The sequence below is a fragment of the Schistocerca gregaria genome, unplaced genomic scaffold (genome assembly GCF_023897955.1).
Source record: "Schistocerca gregaria isolate iqSchGreg1 unplaced genomic scaffold, iqSchGreg1.2 ptg000391l, whole genome shotgun sequence".
NCBI lineage: Eukaryota > Metazoa > Arthropoda > Insecta > Orthoptera > Acrididae > Schistocerca > Schistocerca gregaria.
The window spans coordinates 1,976,456-1,994,874 of NW_026061830.1; the positions used below are offsets into that span (position 1 = coordinate 1,976,456).

Sequence of the window (18,419 nt, forward strand, 5' to 3'; positions counted from 1 at the left end):
CTCCTTCTTCATTAACAACAATCTCAGCTTCTATCTTGCCTCAGTTGCGCTAATTCTATTCTCTAGCCGATTTTGGTTAAGCTCAAGAAGTTTCTGAATGTCCTTTAATTCCCTTACAACCTTACCGAGTTTTCCCTCAAGACTCTTAAATTTCATACCGTTGTACATGCGACCATTCTGTCTATGCACACCTAACCTCTGAGACTGAGCGTCCGCCATGCGTGCGAATTTGTCCACGGTGTAGTGTCTACTGACGCATTCAGCTATTTTGTACGTTTATATATGGAGAAACTCTTGGAAGTTCCGGTTATACCTACCGTCATTCAAATTGCGACTTTTATCAATAACGAGAAACCCGTATTGTGAATGGTTCCAACAATCAGCACATATCTTTACAAATTCATTGTTTGGCATGTCGGTCCCTACATGAGCCTCGTAAATGTGTTTTAAATTGAGATTGTCTTGTTTGAAGGTTATAATGAGGTTGGCGTTATCCCTCACCAACTGTTTTGGGATCCTGGAATATGTCTGACTCAGATAAAATACGTCAACACCCATATGACGACCAAAGCAGAAATATCTACGGATTTGATTTTGCTTCCCAACAACCACATCGTCAAATATGAAGACAGTGTCAGGCTTTACCTCTTCAGGTGGGGGGATGTCGTCGCTTTCACTGAGTACACCATCTACCCCATCTAGTATTTTCTGCAGTAACTGGTACCTGACGAAAAGGTGCTCGAAGCGGACTCCGTCTATGTGCGTTAACAGAGCCATGAGGACATTTGTCTGACCACAGTTGGAAGGGCCTACAACCATCGTTCGTATGCTGCCAGGAAGGAGTGTTCCATTCTCCTCCTTCATGTTGCTCCTCTGGTCTTGCTCATCATCACAGGACCAGTCGCCTACAACAAAGTCCTTGCGGCGAGGGCGCTTCACCCAGCCTGCCGTGATACCTCCTGCGATGGGTACTGGCGTGCAACAGGCTTTTATGTGATAAATAATATGTGTGTGTAGCCACCATAGCGCACTCACCTTACCAACTGAGCTACAGCGGATACTCCAAGTGCAAGGGAAGAGTGTCACACACATTAACGTACATAAACGTGTACTAACGTGCATTAACGTATGTGAAATTTTTGTCTATAGAAATAAATAGACAAACAGAAATTTAAGATTATAAACATATTTATTTAGTCACGATCTACAATTATGATCAGCATGGAAAAAAATAACTTCATTCTTTTTTAAACGGTGCAGCAGAAGTACAGCATTAGGAAAATAACTGCTTCTTATATACCTCAAATTCAGCAGGTATATCTCGTAATGTGATAGGCGCATTGCAATAGTCTGGTATTCCATCAGTAAATTTGAGTTCAACATTTTCAACACCTATTCGAGGAATAGCACAAGACTTCGGCACTGCAGTTATACAGGTCTAAAACAATGATCTATGTCTTCTATGTGAATGCTACATGTGTGAAGCTAGTTAATGATGTCACTGTATACAGATTGAACTCATGGACTGTGCGGCTGGTCCCGGCGGAGGCTCGAGTCCTCCCTCGGGCATGGGTGTGTGTGTTTGTCCTTAGGATAATTTAGGTTAAGTAGTGTGTAAGCCTAGGGACTGATGACCTTACCAGTTAAGTCCCATAAGATTGCACACACATTTTTGAAGAGCTTGAACACATGGGCGCCATCTATTTAGTCTCCCTATTGTACTAGTTACTGCCGTGTCTAGATTGAATAAGTTATCGATAGTCGAGTGCTGCATGAAAGTACCATGACCCTCAAGACTTTTAATTCTTAGTGTAACATCGTCATACATTGACAGAATACTCGCAGTTAGACTGCCGCAGTACATGTCCTGGTAGGAGTGGGATGGAGCGTATTCGGTGGTCACGCGCTTCTTGATGTATGTTTTTACACGACAGAGTTCATCGCACTCGTAGTCAGAAAGCCTAAATTTAATATTTTTGGGCGCATTTTGGAGCAGTAACACAGTTGATACGCTGCCGACTTGTGAAACTTCAAGTCCTAGATGAAGACGTTTTGAGCCACAAGCTGTTAACACATAGCATGAGGCGGTGCACTGGAGGTCGGTACCTTCTCATCCACACGACCCACGCCAGCACGGTTAGCCTACTCCTCTTGCACTGATGGTTGTGCGTCTCTTGTGTGATGAACAATGGACGGCGTGTACGGAGGAGTCGAGCGCTGTGAAGCCACCTCAAACGCAGTCTCTGGCACTGACACTAGCAGCTCGCTCTCCTGCTCCAGCACGCTGAGAAGCTGCACTGCAGGATCGTGTGTGGAAGAGTCCGAGATCATCACGTGTGCAGGCCCCTGACAGGTTGGAACCTACTGATGCTGACGTCACGGGTGGAGCTAGAGTACAAAGAGCATATTCGTAAGCATAATATGCTGCTGCTACAGAAATAATAATAGCAATTTTGCGAAATAGATACTTACTTTTCTGCTATTTCCTCCTCCTACTCCGCTGCTGCTGCTGCTGCTGTTGTGACTGACGCTTCATTTTGACTGACCGACCTGAACAGAGGTCGAGCAGCTGCCGAGTCCTCCATCCACCTACGTGATCATGATGCCGTGTTCATATTGGCTGAATCGTGTGGTCACATGACCTATCGAACAGCCCTCTAGCTGTGAGCTCGTGAACTAGATCAGTTCTTCGGCATGCTGAATCGTAGGCAGTCGTCTTTTGTGGGATGGGAATTTATATGGTCGTTTTAGAAAAGGCAGACAGTTCCAACAATAGCAGATGTTTCCACGAGATGGCAAAGCATCTTGCTGCAACCCATTTATTTGCAGGACCGTATTCTTCCCATTCATATATTCGAGCATTAATGCGCGCTTCCATTCGGCATGTAGGAGGCTATGGGGGCAGTCCTCGACTGATTGCTTACAAACACCGTAGCTGTTAAACTCGTCCCACTCAAACACCAATAACTCATTGATAGAACACACTCGGCGCGGCCACGAGGATGGGGGGTGAGCAGCTGATCTTCAGTGATATATATGGAGCATACGAATATGCTTAAACCGAAGCGAATTGACATCAACTGGACGTCTCTTCCGTTTCCGGAGAGTGGATGCTTCATGATGAATATCTCGGCAATTTCCGAATCTGCATGAGCATGTGCTGGTTACGATTTGCATGATGGCTCCATCCCTCTGCAGTGTCGAAATCTGCTGAACAGAATTATTGTACTTATTCCTCCTACACTCCTCCACTATCATACTCCTCCATACGTGATGTAGTGAACTGTGGCTACAGTCCTCCCTCGAATGTCTACATGTAATGCAGGTATTGAAAGCTGTTCTATCCTTCACATTCATCTCGATGATCAAACACATGACGATTGTTTGACAACGACAGCTCAGCAAAGACTGAATGTGCACCACCAATTCCGGTCATCTGAGTGGAGAAAAAAAAATTGTGCCCATCTTGGATAACGGTGCTCGCATCATCAGCTGACGTCAAGACAGCGTCCTCTGTGTACCAAGCCACGTGGTGGATACACTGGGTGCAGCCATCTCGAATAACGGTACTTGCGACACGATCTGACGTCACTGTGGCGCTCTCTGGTGGCGACGATACGAACTAAGCCAGTCGGAGTCCAGAACCGGTGGCTAGCACACGTGCTTGAAATTGGTTACATAATAAAGACAAGTCCATTTTCCCCGCCATTTTGCTAGGTGCGACGTATTATCATGTTGGAATTTGGACTTCTCACCATTTCCTGGGAGGGAGGGGAGGTTAGGTTAGTGGAGGTAGCCCAATTGACCATCCTCCCGCCACAATTCAAACTTCCAGGCACAATCCGCCATCTTGATTGACGTCACTGGGGGGGTGTCCATGACGTCACGGCCGCCATCTTGGATGACGTCACTGGGGGGTGCGTCTGTGACGTCACGGCCGCCGTGTTGGATGACGGTACTCGCTTGTTGCCACGTTGCCCCGACTCCAGTGGGCACACGACCGTCGGGAAAGAGAGCGTATTCCCGCGGGGCCAGTGCTGCTTCTCGTAGCAACAAGTTGTCATGAGCAATAAACACAAAGGTGCTCCTCGTGTCGGTGTGAATAGCGTCGCTACCCCCGACCAAAAACCAGGTACGCGTCCCACTAAACACAACTACTGGAGTGTCTACAGTTATGTTTCCAAACGACACACGTGTCCAGTGTCGCACAGATACCCAAAACTGCTACACCTGTCTCTACATATATATTCCGCAAGCCACCGTGTATTGTGTAGCTGTTTCCGCTCGCAAACATAGGTAGCGACTACTGTCTGTGTGCCTCCGTAAGGGCCGTGATCTGTCTCGTCCTGTCTCGTCTTCGAGGTCCTCACACGGAATGGATGTTGGCGCCAGTAGCATCGTATCCGTAACACTTGCTTGTTGATCGTATCTACAGGTAATAAGTTTGGCAGCTCGCATCTAAACTGCTTCGACGTCCTCTTTCAATCCCAACTGACGGGATCCCGAAGAGTCAATATGGCCGCACTGGTGTTGTGCTTGCGCCGCTCCTTATAGATCGTCTACACTTCCCTGAAATTCGACAAATACACCGTAGATGACCATTCGGCTTCCCTGCTACCGTTCTTAGACTCCTTCCATTTCACACCGCATTGCAGCTTTACGGCCGGATATGTAAGCAGCTCACCCCCAACATTGTATTGGAGTACTACAGAACTGTTTCTTCCTTCCCACTGAAATGCAATAACTTACATTTTCTTACACTTAGAGCAACCTACCATTCATCATAGTGATTGCAAATTTTGTCCGAGTCGTCCTGCATCCTCCTGCAGTCACTCAATGACGACACCTCTCCGTACACCACAGCATCGTCAGCAAAGAGCCACAGAATGCTGCCCCCTGTCCGTCAGAGTTCTATGACACTCCTGACGATACTCTTGTCTCTGGTGAGGACAGCGTACTGGGTTCTATTACTCAAGACTCTCATTTCTGGGAACCTATTCTGTATCTTCGTTAACAGTCTGCACTGGAGCATCGTGTCAAAAGCTTTTCGCAAATCTAGGAATGTGGAGCCTAGCTGTTGCCCTTCACCGACGGGGGGCAGAGTATGGCGTGAGAAAAGGGCAAGCTGGAACTGCAAGACGCTCTCGCTGAAGCACCTCGCTGGAACTCCTGTGTGACGTCAAACAGAGTTCTGTTGTGGCAGGAACTGCACAGCGAACCCGCTTCGCTCGTCCCTCACAATCAGTTGCAGCTTCGCCGCTCGCTGGGAGCCTTAGGCGTGCAGCTGTTCGGTTGGACCGCAGAGAGTGTTATCTGCGGTGCTGTGAAGCGTAGGCTGTGCTCTCCGCATCGTCTGATGACAGTCGTGGTGATTTTATCGCCACGGAAACTGTGCTTACTGACAAGGAGAAGGAAGAGGAGGAAGCGCTTGCAGGACGTCTACATCTACATCTACATCTACATGACTACTCTGCAATTCACATTTAAGTGCTTGGCAGAGGGTTCATCGAACCACAATCATACTATCTCTCTACTATTCCACTCCCGAACAGCGAGCGGGAAAAACGAACACCTAAACCTTTCTGTTCGAGCTCTGATTTCTCTTATTTTATTTTGATGATCATTCCTACCTATGTAGGTTGGGCTCAACAAAATATTTTCGCATTCGGAAGAGAAAGTTGGTGACTGAAATTTCGTAAAAAGCTCTCGCCGCGACGAAAAACGTCTATGCTGTAATGACTTCCATCCCAACTCGTGTATCATATCTGCCACACTCTCTCCCCTATAACGCGATAATACAAAACGAGCTGCCCTTCTTTGCACCCTCTCGATGTCCTCCGTCAATCCCACCTGGTAAGGATCCCACACCGCGCAGCAATATTCTAACAGAGGACGAACGAGTGTAGTGTAAGCTGTCTCTTTAGTGGACTTGTTGCATCTTCTAAGTGTCCTGCCAATGAAACGCAACCTTTGGCTCGCCTTCCCGACAATATTATCTATGTGGTCCTTCCAACTGAAGTTCTTCGTAATTTTAACACCCAGGTACTTAGTTGAATTGACAGCCTTGAGAATTGTACTATTTATCGAGTAATCGAATTCCAACGGATTTCTTTTGGAACTCATGTGGATCATCTCACACTTTTCGTTATTTAGCGTCAACTGCCACCTGACACACAATACAGCAATCTTTTCTAAATCGCTTTGCAGCTGATACTGGTCTTCGGATGACCTTACTAGACGGTAAATTACAGCATCATCTGCGAACAACCTAAGAGAACTGCTCAGATTGTCACCCAGGTCATTTATATAGATCAGGAACAGTAGAGGTCCCAGGACGCTTCCCTGGGGAACACCTGATATCACTTCAGTTTTACTCGATGATTTGCCGTCTATTACTACGAACTGCGACCTTCCTGACAGGAAATCACGAATCCAGTCGCACAACTGAGACGATACCCCATAGCTCCGCAGCTTGATTAGAAGTCGCTTGTGAGGAACGGTGTCAAAAGCTTTCCGGAAATCTAGAAATACGGAATCAACTTGAGATCCCCTGTCGATAGCGGCCATTACTTCGTGCGAATAAAGAGCTAGCTGCGTTGCACAAGAGCGATGTTTTCTGAAGCCATGCTGATTACGTGTTAATAGATCGTTCCCTTCGAGGTGATTCATAATGTTTGAATACAGTATATGCTCCAAAACCCTACTGCAAACCGACGTCAATGATATAGGTCTGTAGTTAAATGGATTACTCCTACTACCCTTCTTGAACACTGGTGCGACCTGCGCAATTTTCCAATCTGTAGGTACAGATCTATCGGTGAGCGAGCGGTTGTATATGAGTGCTAAGTAGGGAGCTATAGTATCAGCGTAATCTGAAAGGAACCTAATCGGTATACAATCTGAACCTGAAGACTTGCCCGTATCAAGCGATTTGAGTTGCTTCGCAACCCCTAAGGTATCTACTTCTAAGAAACTCATGCTAGCAGATGTTCGTGTTTCAAATTCTGGAATATTCCATTCGTCTTCCCTGGTGAAGGAATTTCGGAAAACTGCGTTCAATAACTCCGCTTTAGCGGCACAGTCGTCGATAACAGTACCATCGGCACTGCGCAGCGAAGGTATTGACTGCGTCTTGCCGCTTGTGTACTTTACATACGACCAGAATTTCTTCGGATTTTCTACCAAATTTCGAGACAATGTTTCGTTGTGGAACCTATTAAAGGCATCTCGCATCGAAGTACGTGCCAAATTTCGCGCGTCTGTAAATTTTAGCCCATCTTCAGGATTTCGCGTTCTTCTGAACTTCGCATGCTTTTTCCGTTGCCTCTGCAACAGCGTTCGGACCTTTTTTGTGTACCACGGGGGATCCGTTCCATCTCTTACCAATTTATGAGGTATGAATATCTCAATTGCTGTTGCTACTATATCTTTCAATTTGAGCCACATCTCGTCTACATTCGCATAGTCACTTCGGAAGGAATGGAAATTGTCTTTTAGGAAGGCTTCTAGTGGCACTTTATCCGCTTTTTTAAATAAAATTATTTTGCGTTTGTTTCTGATGGATTTGGAAGAAATGGTATTGAGCCTAGCTACAATGACCTTGTGATCACTAATCCCTGTATCAGTCATGATGCTCTCTATCAGCTCTGGATTGTTTGTGGCCAAGAGGTCAAGTGTGTTTTCGCAACCATTTACAATTCGCGTGGGTTCGTGGACTAACTGCTCAAAATAATTTTCGGAGAATGCATTTAGGACAATCTCGGAAGACGTTTTCTGCCTACCACCGGTTTTGAACAAGTGTTTTTGCCAACATACCGAGGGTAGGTTGAAGTCCCCACCAACTATAACCGTATGACTGGGGTATTTATTTGTTACGAGACTCAAACTTTCTCTGAACTGTTCCGCAACTGTATCATCGGAGTCTGGGGGACGGTAGAAGGAGCCAATTATTAACTTAATTCGGCTGTTAAGTATAACCTCCACCCACACCAATTCGCACGGAGTATCTACTTCGACTTCACTACAAGATAAACCACTACTGAAAGACACCAACACTCCACCACCAATTCTGCCTAATCTATCTTTCCTGAACACCGTCTGAGACTTCGTAAAAATTTCTGCAGAACTTATTTCAGGCTTTAGCCAGCTTTCTGTACCTATAACGATATCAGCTTCTGTGCTTTCTATTAGCGCTTGAAGCTCAGGGACTTTTCCAGCGCAACTACAACAGTTTACAACTATAATTCCGACTGTTCCTTGATCCAAGCACGTCCTGTAATTGCCAAGCACCCTTTGACATTGCAGCCCATCCCGCACTTTCCCGAGGCCTTCTAACCTAAAAAACCGCCCAGTTCATGCCACACAGCCTCCGCTACCCGTGTAGCCGCCAGCTGAGTGTAGTGAACTCCTGACCTATTCAGCGGAACCCGAAACCCCACCACCCTATGGCGCAAGTCAAGGAATCTGCAGCCAATACGGTAGCAAAACCGTCTGAGCCTCTGATTCAGACCCTCCACCCGGCTCTGCACCAAAGGTCCGCAGTCGTTTCTGTCAACGATGCTGCAGATGGTGAGCTCTGCCTTCATCTCGTAAGCAAGACCGGCAGCCTTCACCAAATCAGATAGCCGCTGGAATCCAGAGAGAATTTCCTCAGATCCAAAGCGACACACGTCATTAGTGCTGACATGTGCCACCACCTGCAGCTGGCTGCACCCTGTGCTCTTCATGGCATCCGGAAGGACCCTTTCCACATCAGGTATAACTCCTCCCGGAATGCACACGGAGTGCACACTGGATTTCTTCCCCTCCTTAGCCGCCGTATCCCTAAGGGGCCCCATTACGCGCATAACATTGGAGCTCCCAACTACCAGTAAGCCCACCCTCTGCGATTGCCCGGACCTTGAAGGCTGAGAATTATCCTCTGAAACAGGGCAGGCAGCTGCATCTGGCTCAGCCAGAGACAGTGCCTGAAACCGGTTTGTCAGACGCACCGGGGAGGCTTTCTGATCAGCCTCCGGGGACGCCTTTCGCTGCCTGCCACGCCTTGGAACGACCTCCCAATCAACCACAGGCGAGGGCTCAGCCCCACTGCGGGCAGCAACTGGGGCAACCACAGCGGCAGACCGATCTGGGGACAGACGGGACGAGGTTGACATCCCCGTGATACCCGAGTCCGGCTCCCCACAGTGGTGCCCATTGGCAACAGCCTCAAGCTGCGCGACCGAAATCAGCGTCACTTGCAGCTGTGAGCGAAGGGATGCCAAGTCAGCCCTCATCCGAACACAGCAATCGCAGTCCCTGTCCATTCTAATTGATGTTTAACAACAGTTACTGAAACACGAGTCCGTGCCTAGATAACGCAAGCGGAACACACAAAGAATGTATCAACTAACCTGTACAAATGCCTAACGACTGCGCTACAATCTGCTGAATTTACGATTACAGTAACTAAAACTCGAAATTGCACCTCCTATACAAAACTCACACGCAATTTAAATAAGAATCTACGAAGTAAACACTAAAGCGCGATGCTACAACTGTCAAATACTATAATACGCCCGAAATATATGAATTAAACAATGCAAGTACCCAAAAACACGCAAAGAAATTAATTAAACTATCTAACAAATAAGTAAGCTAGGGTTATACGACTTGCTGCAGCAGCTGCTTATCCAACGGCGGCAGGGAGCACACTGACTGACTGACCAACCGACACTGGCCGTTCAAAACAAAAACAGAAGACAGACGACTACGCGAATTTACACTATTCAGGTACTAAGGCGCGATGCTACAACCCTCAAATACTGTAATACGCCCGAAATATATGAATTAAACAATGCAAGTACCCAAAAACACGCAAAGAAATTAATTAAACTATCTAACAAATAAGTAAGCTAGGGTCATACGACTTGCTGCAGCAGCTGCTTATCCAACGGCGGCAGGGAGCACACTGACTGACTGACCAACCGACACTGGCAACGGATGCTGTCACCACTTCTACCAGGAACTCAAAAAACTTGCAGAGCACTCCTTCAGGCAGTTACGAATGTCTCGACAAACTTTCCAATATATTTTTAATACTGTCGGTCACGAAATAGCGAAACAGATGAAGATTCGGCCAAACGTTCTCAGTGCAGTTTCTTTGGAGGTCAGGGTGGTACCCACTCTGCGATAATATCTCATCAATTTTTATTTATATCTTCTTTATGTGGTACATCTACCACGTCTAAATTTTTGCCCCGACAGTAGAAAGGCTACATTAGATGAAACAGTACTACTAACTGGGAAAGAATATTGTACTTAATTCTTAATGACATATCCCGCTTAATTTCTGCTTTAGATGTCAGTGAATTACAGATCTTTAAGAATTATCACAGTAATTATAAACAACAATAAAAATATATAAGATTACAAGTGACGCCTTATGAGTATATGGTGTTCCGACGTGGCAGAAGAGTGACAATCTCTCGGTGTCTATACAACTGGTTGTAGACAAACGACCTGTACCGTTATACTGGCGGTTAAAAGATTTTCTTATTTCATTGTTTTCGTATTATATCTTGCGTGTTATGGAAGTATGCGGTTTCAAAGCAACTACACACTGAAGGCCTGTCAAAAAGCCGTTATTTTGGTACGATTTGTTATGATTAGATGTGAATCAATAACATATTAGCGATTGAAGGCTTCATGAGGTGGTACCATCAAAGACATTCTGGTACCTCACACAAGGGTAGCGCACCTCGTTTGAGTCCTGCTATTACAACACAGCACACACACACGGACTCACATTATTTAAAAAAATGTAACAGTAACATGGCAGAATGTTTTTTTGTTTCGTTTTGCTTTATCTAAAAGAGTTCTTGAAGTACTTGTAGTAGGATATCTTGGACTTTCTTGTTTCTTGTGTAAGGTCTTGCATTTCACGCACTCTAAAGATTCTACTACTGACTAGAAACAACAGTCAAATAATAATGTCCTTAAAGTTGTAGAAAAAGTGAGAATCGCAAAAGTTATTTCATCTTTTGCAAATTTGTATCGCACTATTTGTAATCAAAGTTTTATAAGCCGATGTCCTTATTAACTGTATGGGGTACTTTCCTTGCGGAAACAACACGGCTAGCGTATCGTGAAGGCAGGAAATGAGTGATTCCGTAGAGGCAAAGTGCCAACTGCACCCCTGCTGGCCGGCGCACACGTGGAGCACGCCCGCGCGACTGTGGAAGTTGGGGTCTGGCCACGAAGCATTCGCCAGGTTTCCCTCGCACTGCCACAGACTGCAGCGTGGTTCGCCACTCCAGATCACTCGTTTCACTGGCACTAACAGACGCGCGGCGTCGGAAATGCCGCGTAGCACAGACTGCACGAATGTGTGGTTTATGAGGAGCTGCCCCATTCTTCATAACTCCGTATGCAAAGTCACTGCGTCAGCTGCACTGCTGTTAGCACTTTGGAACTTACGTGTAACTGCTCCCGCTGATTTCGCATCAGTTTTTACAGCCACTCTCCGGTCCCTGTTAGTGAGTACGCGACGTCTCCGTGGTCGTTCTTCAGCTGTGACTGCGAGGTGTTTCCACTTCACAGTGGCACGTTTAGACGGGCTGAAATGTCCCTGATGCAGTTGTTGTGACGTGACATCCAATGATCAGCTAACGATGCAAATCAGTGAACTCTCCTAAGCGACCCATAGCTTTTCTGCTGACAACATGATACTGGAATGAGATCTTCACTCTGCAGCGCAGTGTACACCGATATGAAACTTCCTGGCAGATGAAAACTGTGTGCCGGACCGAGAGTCGAACTCGGGACCTTTGCCTTTCGCGGTCCGGCACACAGTTTTAACCAACATGATACTACCCGCCTATTCACACACTGAGGGATCCGCGTCTGCTGACGTGTAATGGCCAGTTCGGCTTCACACAGGGGCGCCCGGATTCTTTTGACGGGGCAACATATATGCGACGTTCCAATGTATCAGGAAAGTATCGGGAGAAACTATTTGAAATGTAAGTCGTTATTTCTAAGCAACCACGTTTTGTGCAAACAAGTGAACAGCTACGAGGGGCACGCCGTCTCGGCAGTATTTACGATCCCGGCCGTCCGACTTTCAATTTAAGCTGATTTTTCGGATATTTTGCGAAAAGTTTTGACGCCAGTATTAAAGAGCGTTATAGGAGAACTGCAGAGCGCCGTTACAATATATCGTTCGATTAAAAAAATGCGTGACTCGAATACCCCGTTTGGAACAATAGTTGCGCGGGCTGGACACAGAATACAATTATCTGCTCTACTGTAAGCCGGAAACATCGTTTCGGTATCTCGAACTGAGGGACTAGAGCGAGTGCGCGTTGACGCGAGGCTGCTCTTCTCTCACAACTGTAACCTCCGCTTACCGAAAACCACAAGACAATGAAAGTGGGCACTCGGGCTGCGGTACTCACCACGTCTATGAGCTGGGACAGCTTGAGCTTGATCTTGACGGTGAGCGCGTCGCTGACGTTGACGACGAGCCGCACCAGCTTGTTGTAGTTGCTGAGCAGGTCGTCGTACAGGCGCTTCGCGTCGGGGTTGCCGGCCGCGCCTGCAACACGCAGGGGCCACGCCCCGTCTCACAGGGGCCATGGGGCGCAGCTGCCGGCGAGAGCTGGCCTACTCTGAGAGCGTGTATAGGGCGCACTGCGCAGGCTGTCCTCCGCAGACAGCCAGGCGCTGGGCCAGCGTCAAGGCTCGGCTGCTGTCCTCTCTCACACAAACACACACACACACACACACAGGGGGCGCAGCTGCTGGCGAGAGCTGGCCTGCTCTAAGCGCGGGTAGAGGGCACACTGCGCAGGCTGTCCTCAGGCAGACAGCCAGGCGATGGGCCAGCGTAAAGGCTTGGCTGCCGTCCTCTCTCTCTCTCTCTCTCTCTCACACACACACACACACAGGGGGGGCAGCTGCTGGCGAGAGCTGGCCTGCTCTGAGCGCGGGTAGAGGGCCCACTGCGCAGGCTGTCCTCAGGCAGACAGCCAGGCGATGGGCCAGCGTCAAGGCTCGGCTGCCGTCCTCTCTCTCTCTCACACACACACACAGGGGGCGCAGCTGCTGGCGAGAGCTGGCCTGCTCTAAGCGCGGGTAGAGGGCACACTGCGCAGGCTGTCCTCAGGCAGACAGCCAGGCGATGGGCCAGCATCAAGGCTCGGCTGCTGTCCTCTCTCACACACACACACACACACACACACAGGGGGCGCAGCTGCTGGCGAAAGCTGGCCTGCTCTGAGCACGGGTAGAGGGCGCACTCCGCAGGCTGTCCTCAGGCAGACAGCCAGGCGCTGGACCAGGGTCAAGGCTCGGCTGCCGTCCTCTCACACACACACACACACACACACACAGGGGGCGCAGCTGCTGGCGAGAGCTGGCCTGCTCTAAGCGCGGGTAGAGGGCACACTGCGCAGGCTGTCCTCAGGCAGACAGCCAGGCGATGGGCCAGCGTCAAGGCTCGGCTGCTGTCCTCTCTCTCACACACACACACACACACACACAGGGGGCGCAGCTGCTGGCGAAAGCTGGACTGCTCTGAGTGCGGGTAGAGGGCGCACTGCGCAGGCTGTCCTCAGGCAGACAGCCAGGAGCTGGGCCAGCGTCAAGGCTCGGCTGCTGTCCTCTCACACACACACACACACACACACACAGGGGGCGCAGCTGCTGGCGAGAGCTGGCCTGCTCTGAGCACGGATAGAGGGCGCACTCCGCAGGCTGTCCTCAGGCAGACAGCCAGGCGCTGGACCAGGGTCAAGGCTCGGCTGCTGTCCTCTCTCTCTCTCACACACACACATACACACACAGGGGGCGCAGCTGCTGGCGAGAGCTGGCCTGCTCTAAGCGCGGGTAGAGGGCACACTGCGCAGGCTGTCCTCAGGCAGACAGCCAGGCGATGGGCCAGCGTCAAGGCTCGGCTGCCGTCCTCTCTTTCTCACACACACACACACACACACACACACACACAGGGGGGGCAGCTGCTGGCGAGAGTTGGCCTGCTCTGAGCGCGGGTAGAGGGCGCACTGTGCAGGCTGTCCTCAGGCAGGCAGCCAGGCGATGGGCCAGCGTCAAGGCTCGGCTGCCGTCCTCTCTCTCTCTCTCACACACACACACTGGGGGCGCAGCTGCCGGCGAGAGCTGGCCAGCTCTGAGCGCGGGTAGAGGGCGCACTGCGCAGGCTGTCCTCAGGCAGACAGCCAGGCGCTGGGCCAGCGTCAAGGCTCGGCTGCTGTCCTCTCTCACACACACACACACACAGGGGGCGCAGCTGCTGGCGAAAGCTGGCCTGCTCTGAGTGCGGGTAGAGGGCGCACTGCACAGGCTGTCCTCAGGCAGACAGCCAGGCGCTGGACCAGGGTCAAGGCTCGGCTGCTGTCCTCTCACACACACACACACACACACACACACACACACACACACACACAGGGGGCGCAGCTGCTGGCGAGAGCTGGCCTGCTCTGAGCGCGGGTAGAGGGCGCACTGCGCAGGCTGTCCTCAGGCAGACAGCCAGGCGCTGGGCCAGCGTCAAGGCTCGGCTGCTGTCCTCTCACACACACACACACACACACACACACACACACACACAGGGGGCGCAGCTGCTGGCGAGAGCTGGCCTGCTCTAAGCGCGGGTAGAGGGCGCACTGTGCAGGCTGTCCTCAGGCAGACAGCCAGGCGCTGGACCAGGGTCAAGGCTCAGCTGCTGTCCTCTCTCTCTCTCACACAAACACACACACACAGGGGGCGCAGCTGCTGGCGAGAGCTGGCCTGCTCTAAGCGCGGGTAGAGGGCACACTGCGCAGGCTGTCCTCAGGCAGACAGCCAGGCGATGGGCCAGCGTCAAGGCTCGGCTGCTGTCCTCTCACACACACACACAGACACACAGGGGGCGCAGCTGCTGGCGAAAGCTGGCCTGCTCAGAGTGCGGGTAGAGGGCGCACTGCACAGGCTGTCCTCAGGCAGACAGCCAGGCGCTGGACCGGGGGTCAAGGCTCGGCTGCTGTCCTCTCACACACACACACACACACACACACACACACAGGGGCGCAGCTGCTGGCGAGAGCTTGCCTGCTCTGAGCGCGGGTAGAGGGCGCACTGCGCAGGCTGTCCTCAGGCAGACAGCCAGGCGATGGGCCAGCGTCAAGGCTCGGCTGCCGTCCTCTCTCTCTCTCTCACACACACACACAGGGGGCGCAGCTGCCGGCGAGAGCTGGCCTGCTCTGAGCGCGGGTAGAGGGCCCACTGCGCAGGCTTTCCTCAGGCAGACAGCCAGGCGCTGGGCCAGCGTCAAAGCTCGGCTGCTGTCCTCTCACACACACACACACACACACACAGGGGTCGCAGCTGCTGGCGAGAGCTGGCCTGCTCTGAGCACGGGTAGAGGGCGCACTCCGCAGGCTGTCCTCAGGAACACAGCCAGGCGCTGGGCCAGTGTCAAGGCTCGGCTGCTGTCCTCTCTCACACACACACGCACACACAGGGGGCGCAGCTGCTGGCGAGAGCTGGCCTGCTCTGAGCGCGGGTAGAGGGCCCACTGCGCAGGCTGTCCTCAGGCAGACAGCCAGGTGCTGGGCCAGCGTCAAGGCTCGGCTGCTGTCCTCTCTCACACACACACACAGGGGGCGCAGCTGCTGGCGAGAGCTGGCCTGCTCTAAGCGCGGGTAGAGGGCGCACCCCACAGGCTGTCCTCAGGCAGACAGCCAGGCGCTGGGCCAGCATCAAGGCTCGGCTGCTGTCCTCTCTCTCTCTCACACACACACACAGGGGGCGCAGCTGCTGGCGAGAGCTGGCCTGCTCTGAGTGCGGGCAGAGGGCGCACTGCGCAGGCTGTCCTCAGGCAGACAGCCAGGCGCTGGGCCAGCGTCAAGGCTCGGCTGCTGTCCTCTCACACACACACACACACACACAGGGGGCGCAGCTGCCGGCGACAGCTGGCCTGCTCTGAGTGCGGGTAGAGGGTGCACTGCGCACGCTGTCCTCAGGCAGACAGCCAGGCGCTGGGCCAGCGTCAAGGCTCGGCTGCTGTCCTCTCACACACACACACACAGGGGGCGCAGCTGCTGGCGAGTGCTGGCCTGCTCTGAGCGCGGGTAGAGGGCGCACTGCGCAGGCTGTCCTCAGGCAGACAGCCAGGCGCTGGGCCAGCGTCAAGGCTCGGCTGCTGTCCTCTCACACACACACACACAGGGGGCGCAGCTGCTGGCGAGAGCTGGCCTGCTCTGAGCGCGGGTAGAGGGCGCACTGCGCAGGCTGTCCTCAGGCAGACAGCCAGGCGCTGGGCCAGCGTCAAGGCTCAGCTGCTGTCCTCTCTCACACACACACACACACACAGGGGGCGCAGCTGCTGGCGAAAGCTGGCCTGCTCTGAGTGCGGGTAGAGGGCGCACTGCACAGGCTGTCCTCAGGCAGACAGCCAGGCGCTGGACCAGGGTCAAGGCTCGGCTGCTGTCCTCTCACACACACACACACAGGGGGCACAGCTGCCGGCGCGAGCTGGCCTGCTCTGAGCGCGGGCAGAGGGCGCACTTCGCAGGCTGTCATCAGGCAGACAGCCAGGCGCTGGGCCAGCGTCAAGCCTCGGCTGCTGTCCTCTCTCTCTCTCACACACACACAGGGGGCGCAGCTGCTGGCGAGAGCTGGCCTGCTCTGAGTGCGGGCAGAGGGCGCACTGCGCAGGCTGTCCTCAGGCAGATAGCCAGGCGCTGGGCCAGCGTCAAGCCTCGGCTGCTGTCCTCTCTCTCTCACACACACAGGGGGCGCAGCTGCTGGCGAGAGCTGGCCTGCTCTGAGCGCGGGTAGAGGGCGCACTGCACAGGCTGTCCTCAGGCAGACAGCCAGGCGCTGGGCCAGCGTCAAGGATCGGCTGCTGTCCTCTCTCTCACACACACACAGGGGGCGCAGCTGCTGGCGAGAGCTGGCCTGCTCTGAGCGCGGGTAGAGGGCGCACTGCACAGGCTGTCCTCAGGCAGACAGCCAGGCACTGGGCCAGCGTCAAGGCTCGGCTGCTGTCCTCTCTCTCTCTCTCACACACACACACAGGGGCGCAGCTGACCGGTGAGAGCTGGCCTGCTCTGAGTGCGGGTAGATGGCGCACTGTGCAGGCTGTCCTCAGGCAGACAGCCAGGCGCTGGGCCAGCGTCAAGGCTCGGCTGCTGTCCTCTCTCGCACACACACACACACACACAGAGCTCATCACCTGGCGGCTCTGCCGGTCTACTCCCCTGCTGGCAACGAAGTACCCTTAACGACTCCCGCCTTCGTCCGCCTCGCAGTCTCATGTTTTTTCTCAGAGTACCTAAATACTATCTATCATACAATATTGTTATTTCTTAACGGCTAACTACTGTGTAATGTGCATGTAGAATCCTTTTCCGATGTAAGAGAAGGCCTTATTGTCCGAATCATTATTTATTAAACAAATAAATCGACAAATAAAAATAAATATAAAGGGTTGGAAACGACTCAGAGATTTTCGTTAGTAGACTGGGCATACGATTGTGAGGCAGGCTGGTAGCCTATTCCCAGCGTTATTCCATCGATAAACTGAGAAAGCAACAAAGGAAACTGAAGAGACATTTGGAAAGCGAATTAAACATCGAGATGGGTGATTAAAAACTTTTCCTTCGGTAGCTGACATTCCGATTCTGTCACAGGTATTGAACGATTTGTAAGGTCAGCCGATCGGAATAGATAGTGTCTTGGAAAACAGTCGTAAGACGAATACGTGCATAAGATACCAAAGTAACTGGCGGCGGCCCCAGTAGAGAAGATACACTTGCAGCAGGCAACAACGGGACAATCATTTCCGAACACGAGAAATTTCGTAACATCAGATATAAACTCGTCTGCTAGGAAGTCTACTCTGACTGCACTTGTTTGGACTACAAGCTTTGTACTGTGGCGCTAAAGGGAACATTGAAGATTGGACGGGTAGAATGAGAAGGCACTGAAGCGAATTGGGAAAAATCTACTTGTGGCTCAACTTGACTAAAAGAAGGATCGGTTCGTAGCGTACATCCTGAGACGTCAAAGAGTCTGGACGAAAGTCTGGTGGTTAAAACTAGTAGAGGGAAACACGGTAAGCGAGTTCAAATGCGTGTGAGTCGTAGAGATGAAGAGCCGCTCACGTGGTAGTTGCAGCAAACCGAGTCAACAAGTATTAAGTTATTTTTAGTCGTAGTGTTAGAAGATATTACCCGTTTTGGGATAGTCTCTTGTAAAGAGGAACTGAAATTTACTGCAGTAGTCGGCACACAACACTTCGTGAACATAAATGACTTACTGTACTACACAGGGTGATTCTTATTAACGTTTAAGAATCCCGAAGCGGCGTAGATGACGCTAAGACAAGTTATTTAGTAGAAGAGACACATGGGACAGCAAATGGGGAATATGTCAAGCGT

General features: G+C 51.4%; 1 protein-coding gene across 1 annotated transcript in view; it reads right to left on the minus strand.

Annotated features, from left to right (window-relative positions):
• LOC126309758 (acetylcholine receptor subunit alpha-like) overlaps positions 1–16,962 on the minus strand; it is a gene marked incomplete at its 5' end in the record, with an annotated part of 254,597 nt that extends 237,635 nt beyond the window's left edge. Inside the window, 2 exons of the mRNA XM_049992103.1 lie at positions 12,438–12,577; positions 16,347–16,962. Of these exons, the coding sequence (XP_049848060.1) occupies positions 12,438–12,577; positions 16,347–16,962 (756 nt within the window). The remainder of the gene's footprint in view (positions 1–12,437; positions 12,578–16,346) is intronic.
• Between the last annotated feature and the right edge of the window lie 1,457 nt (positions 16,963–18,419).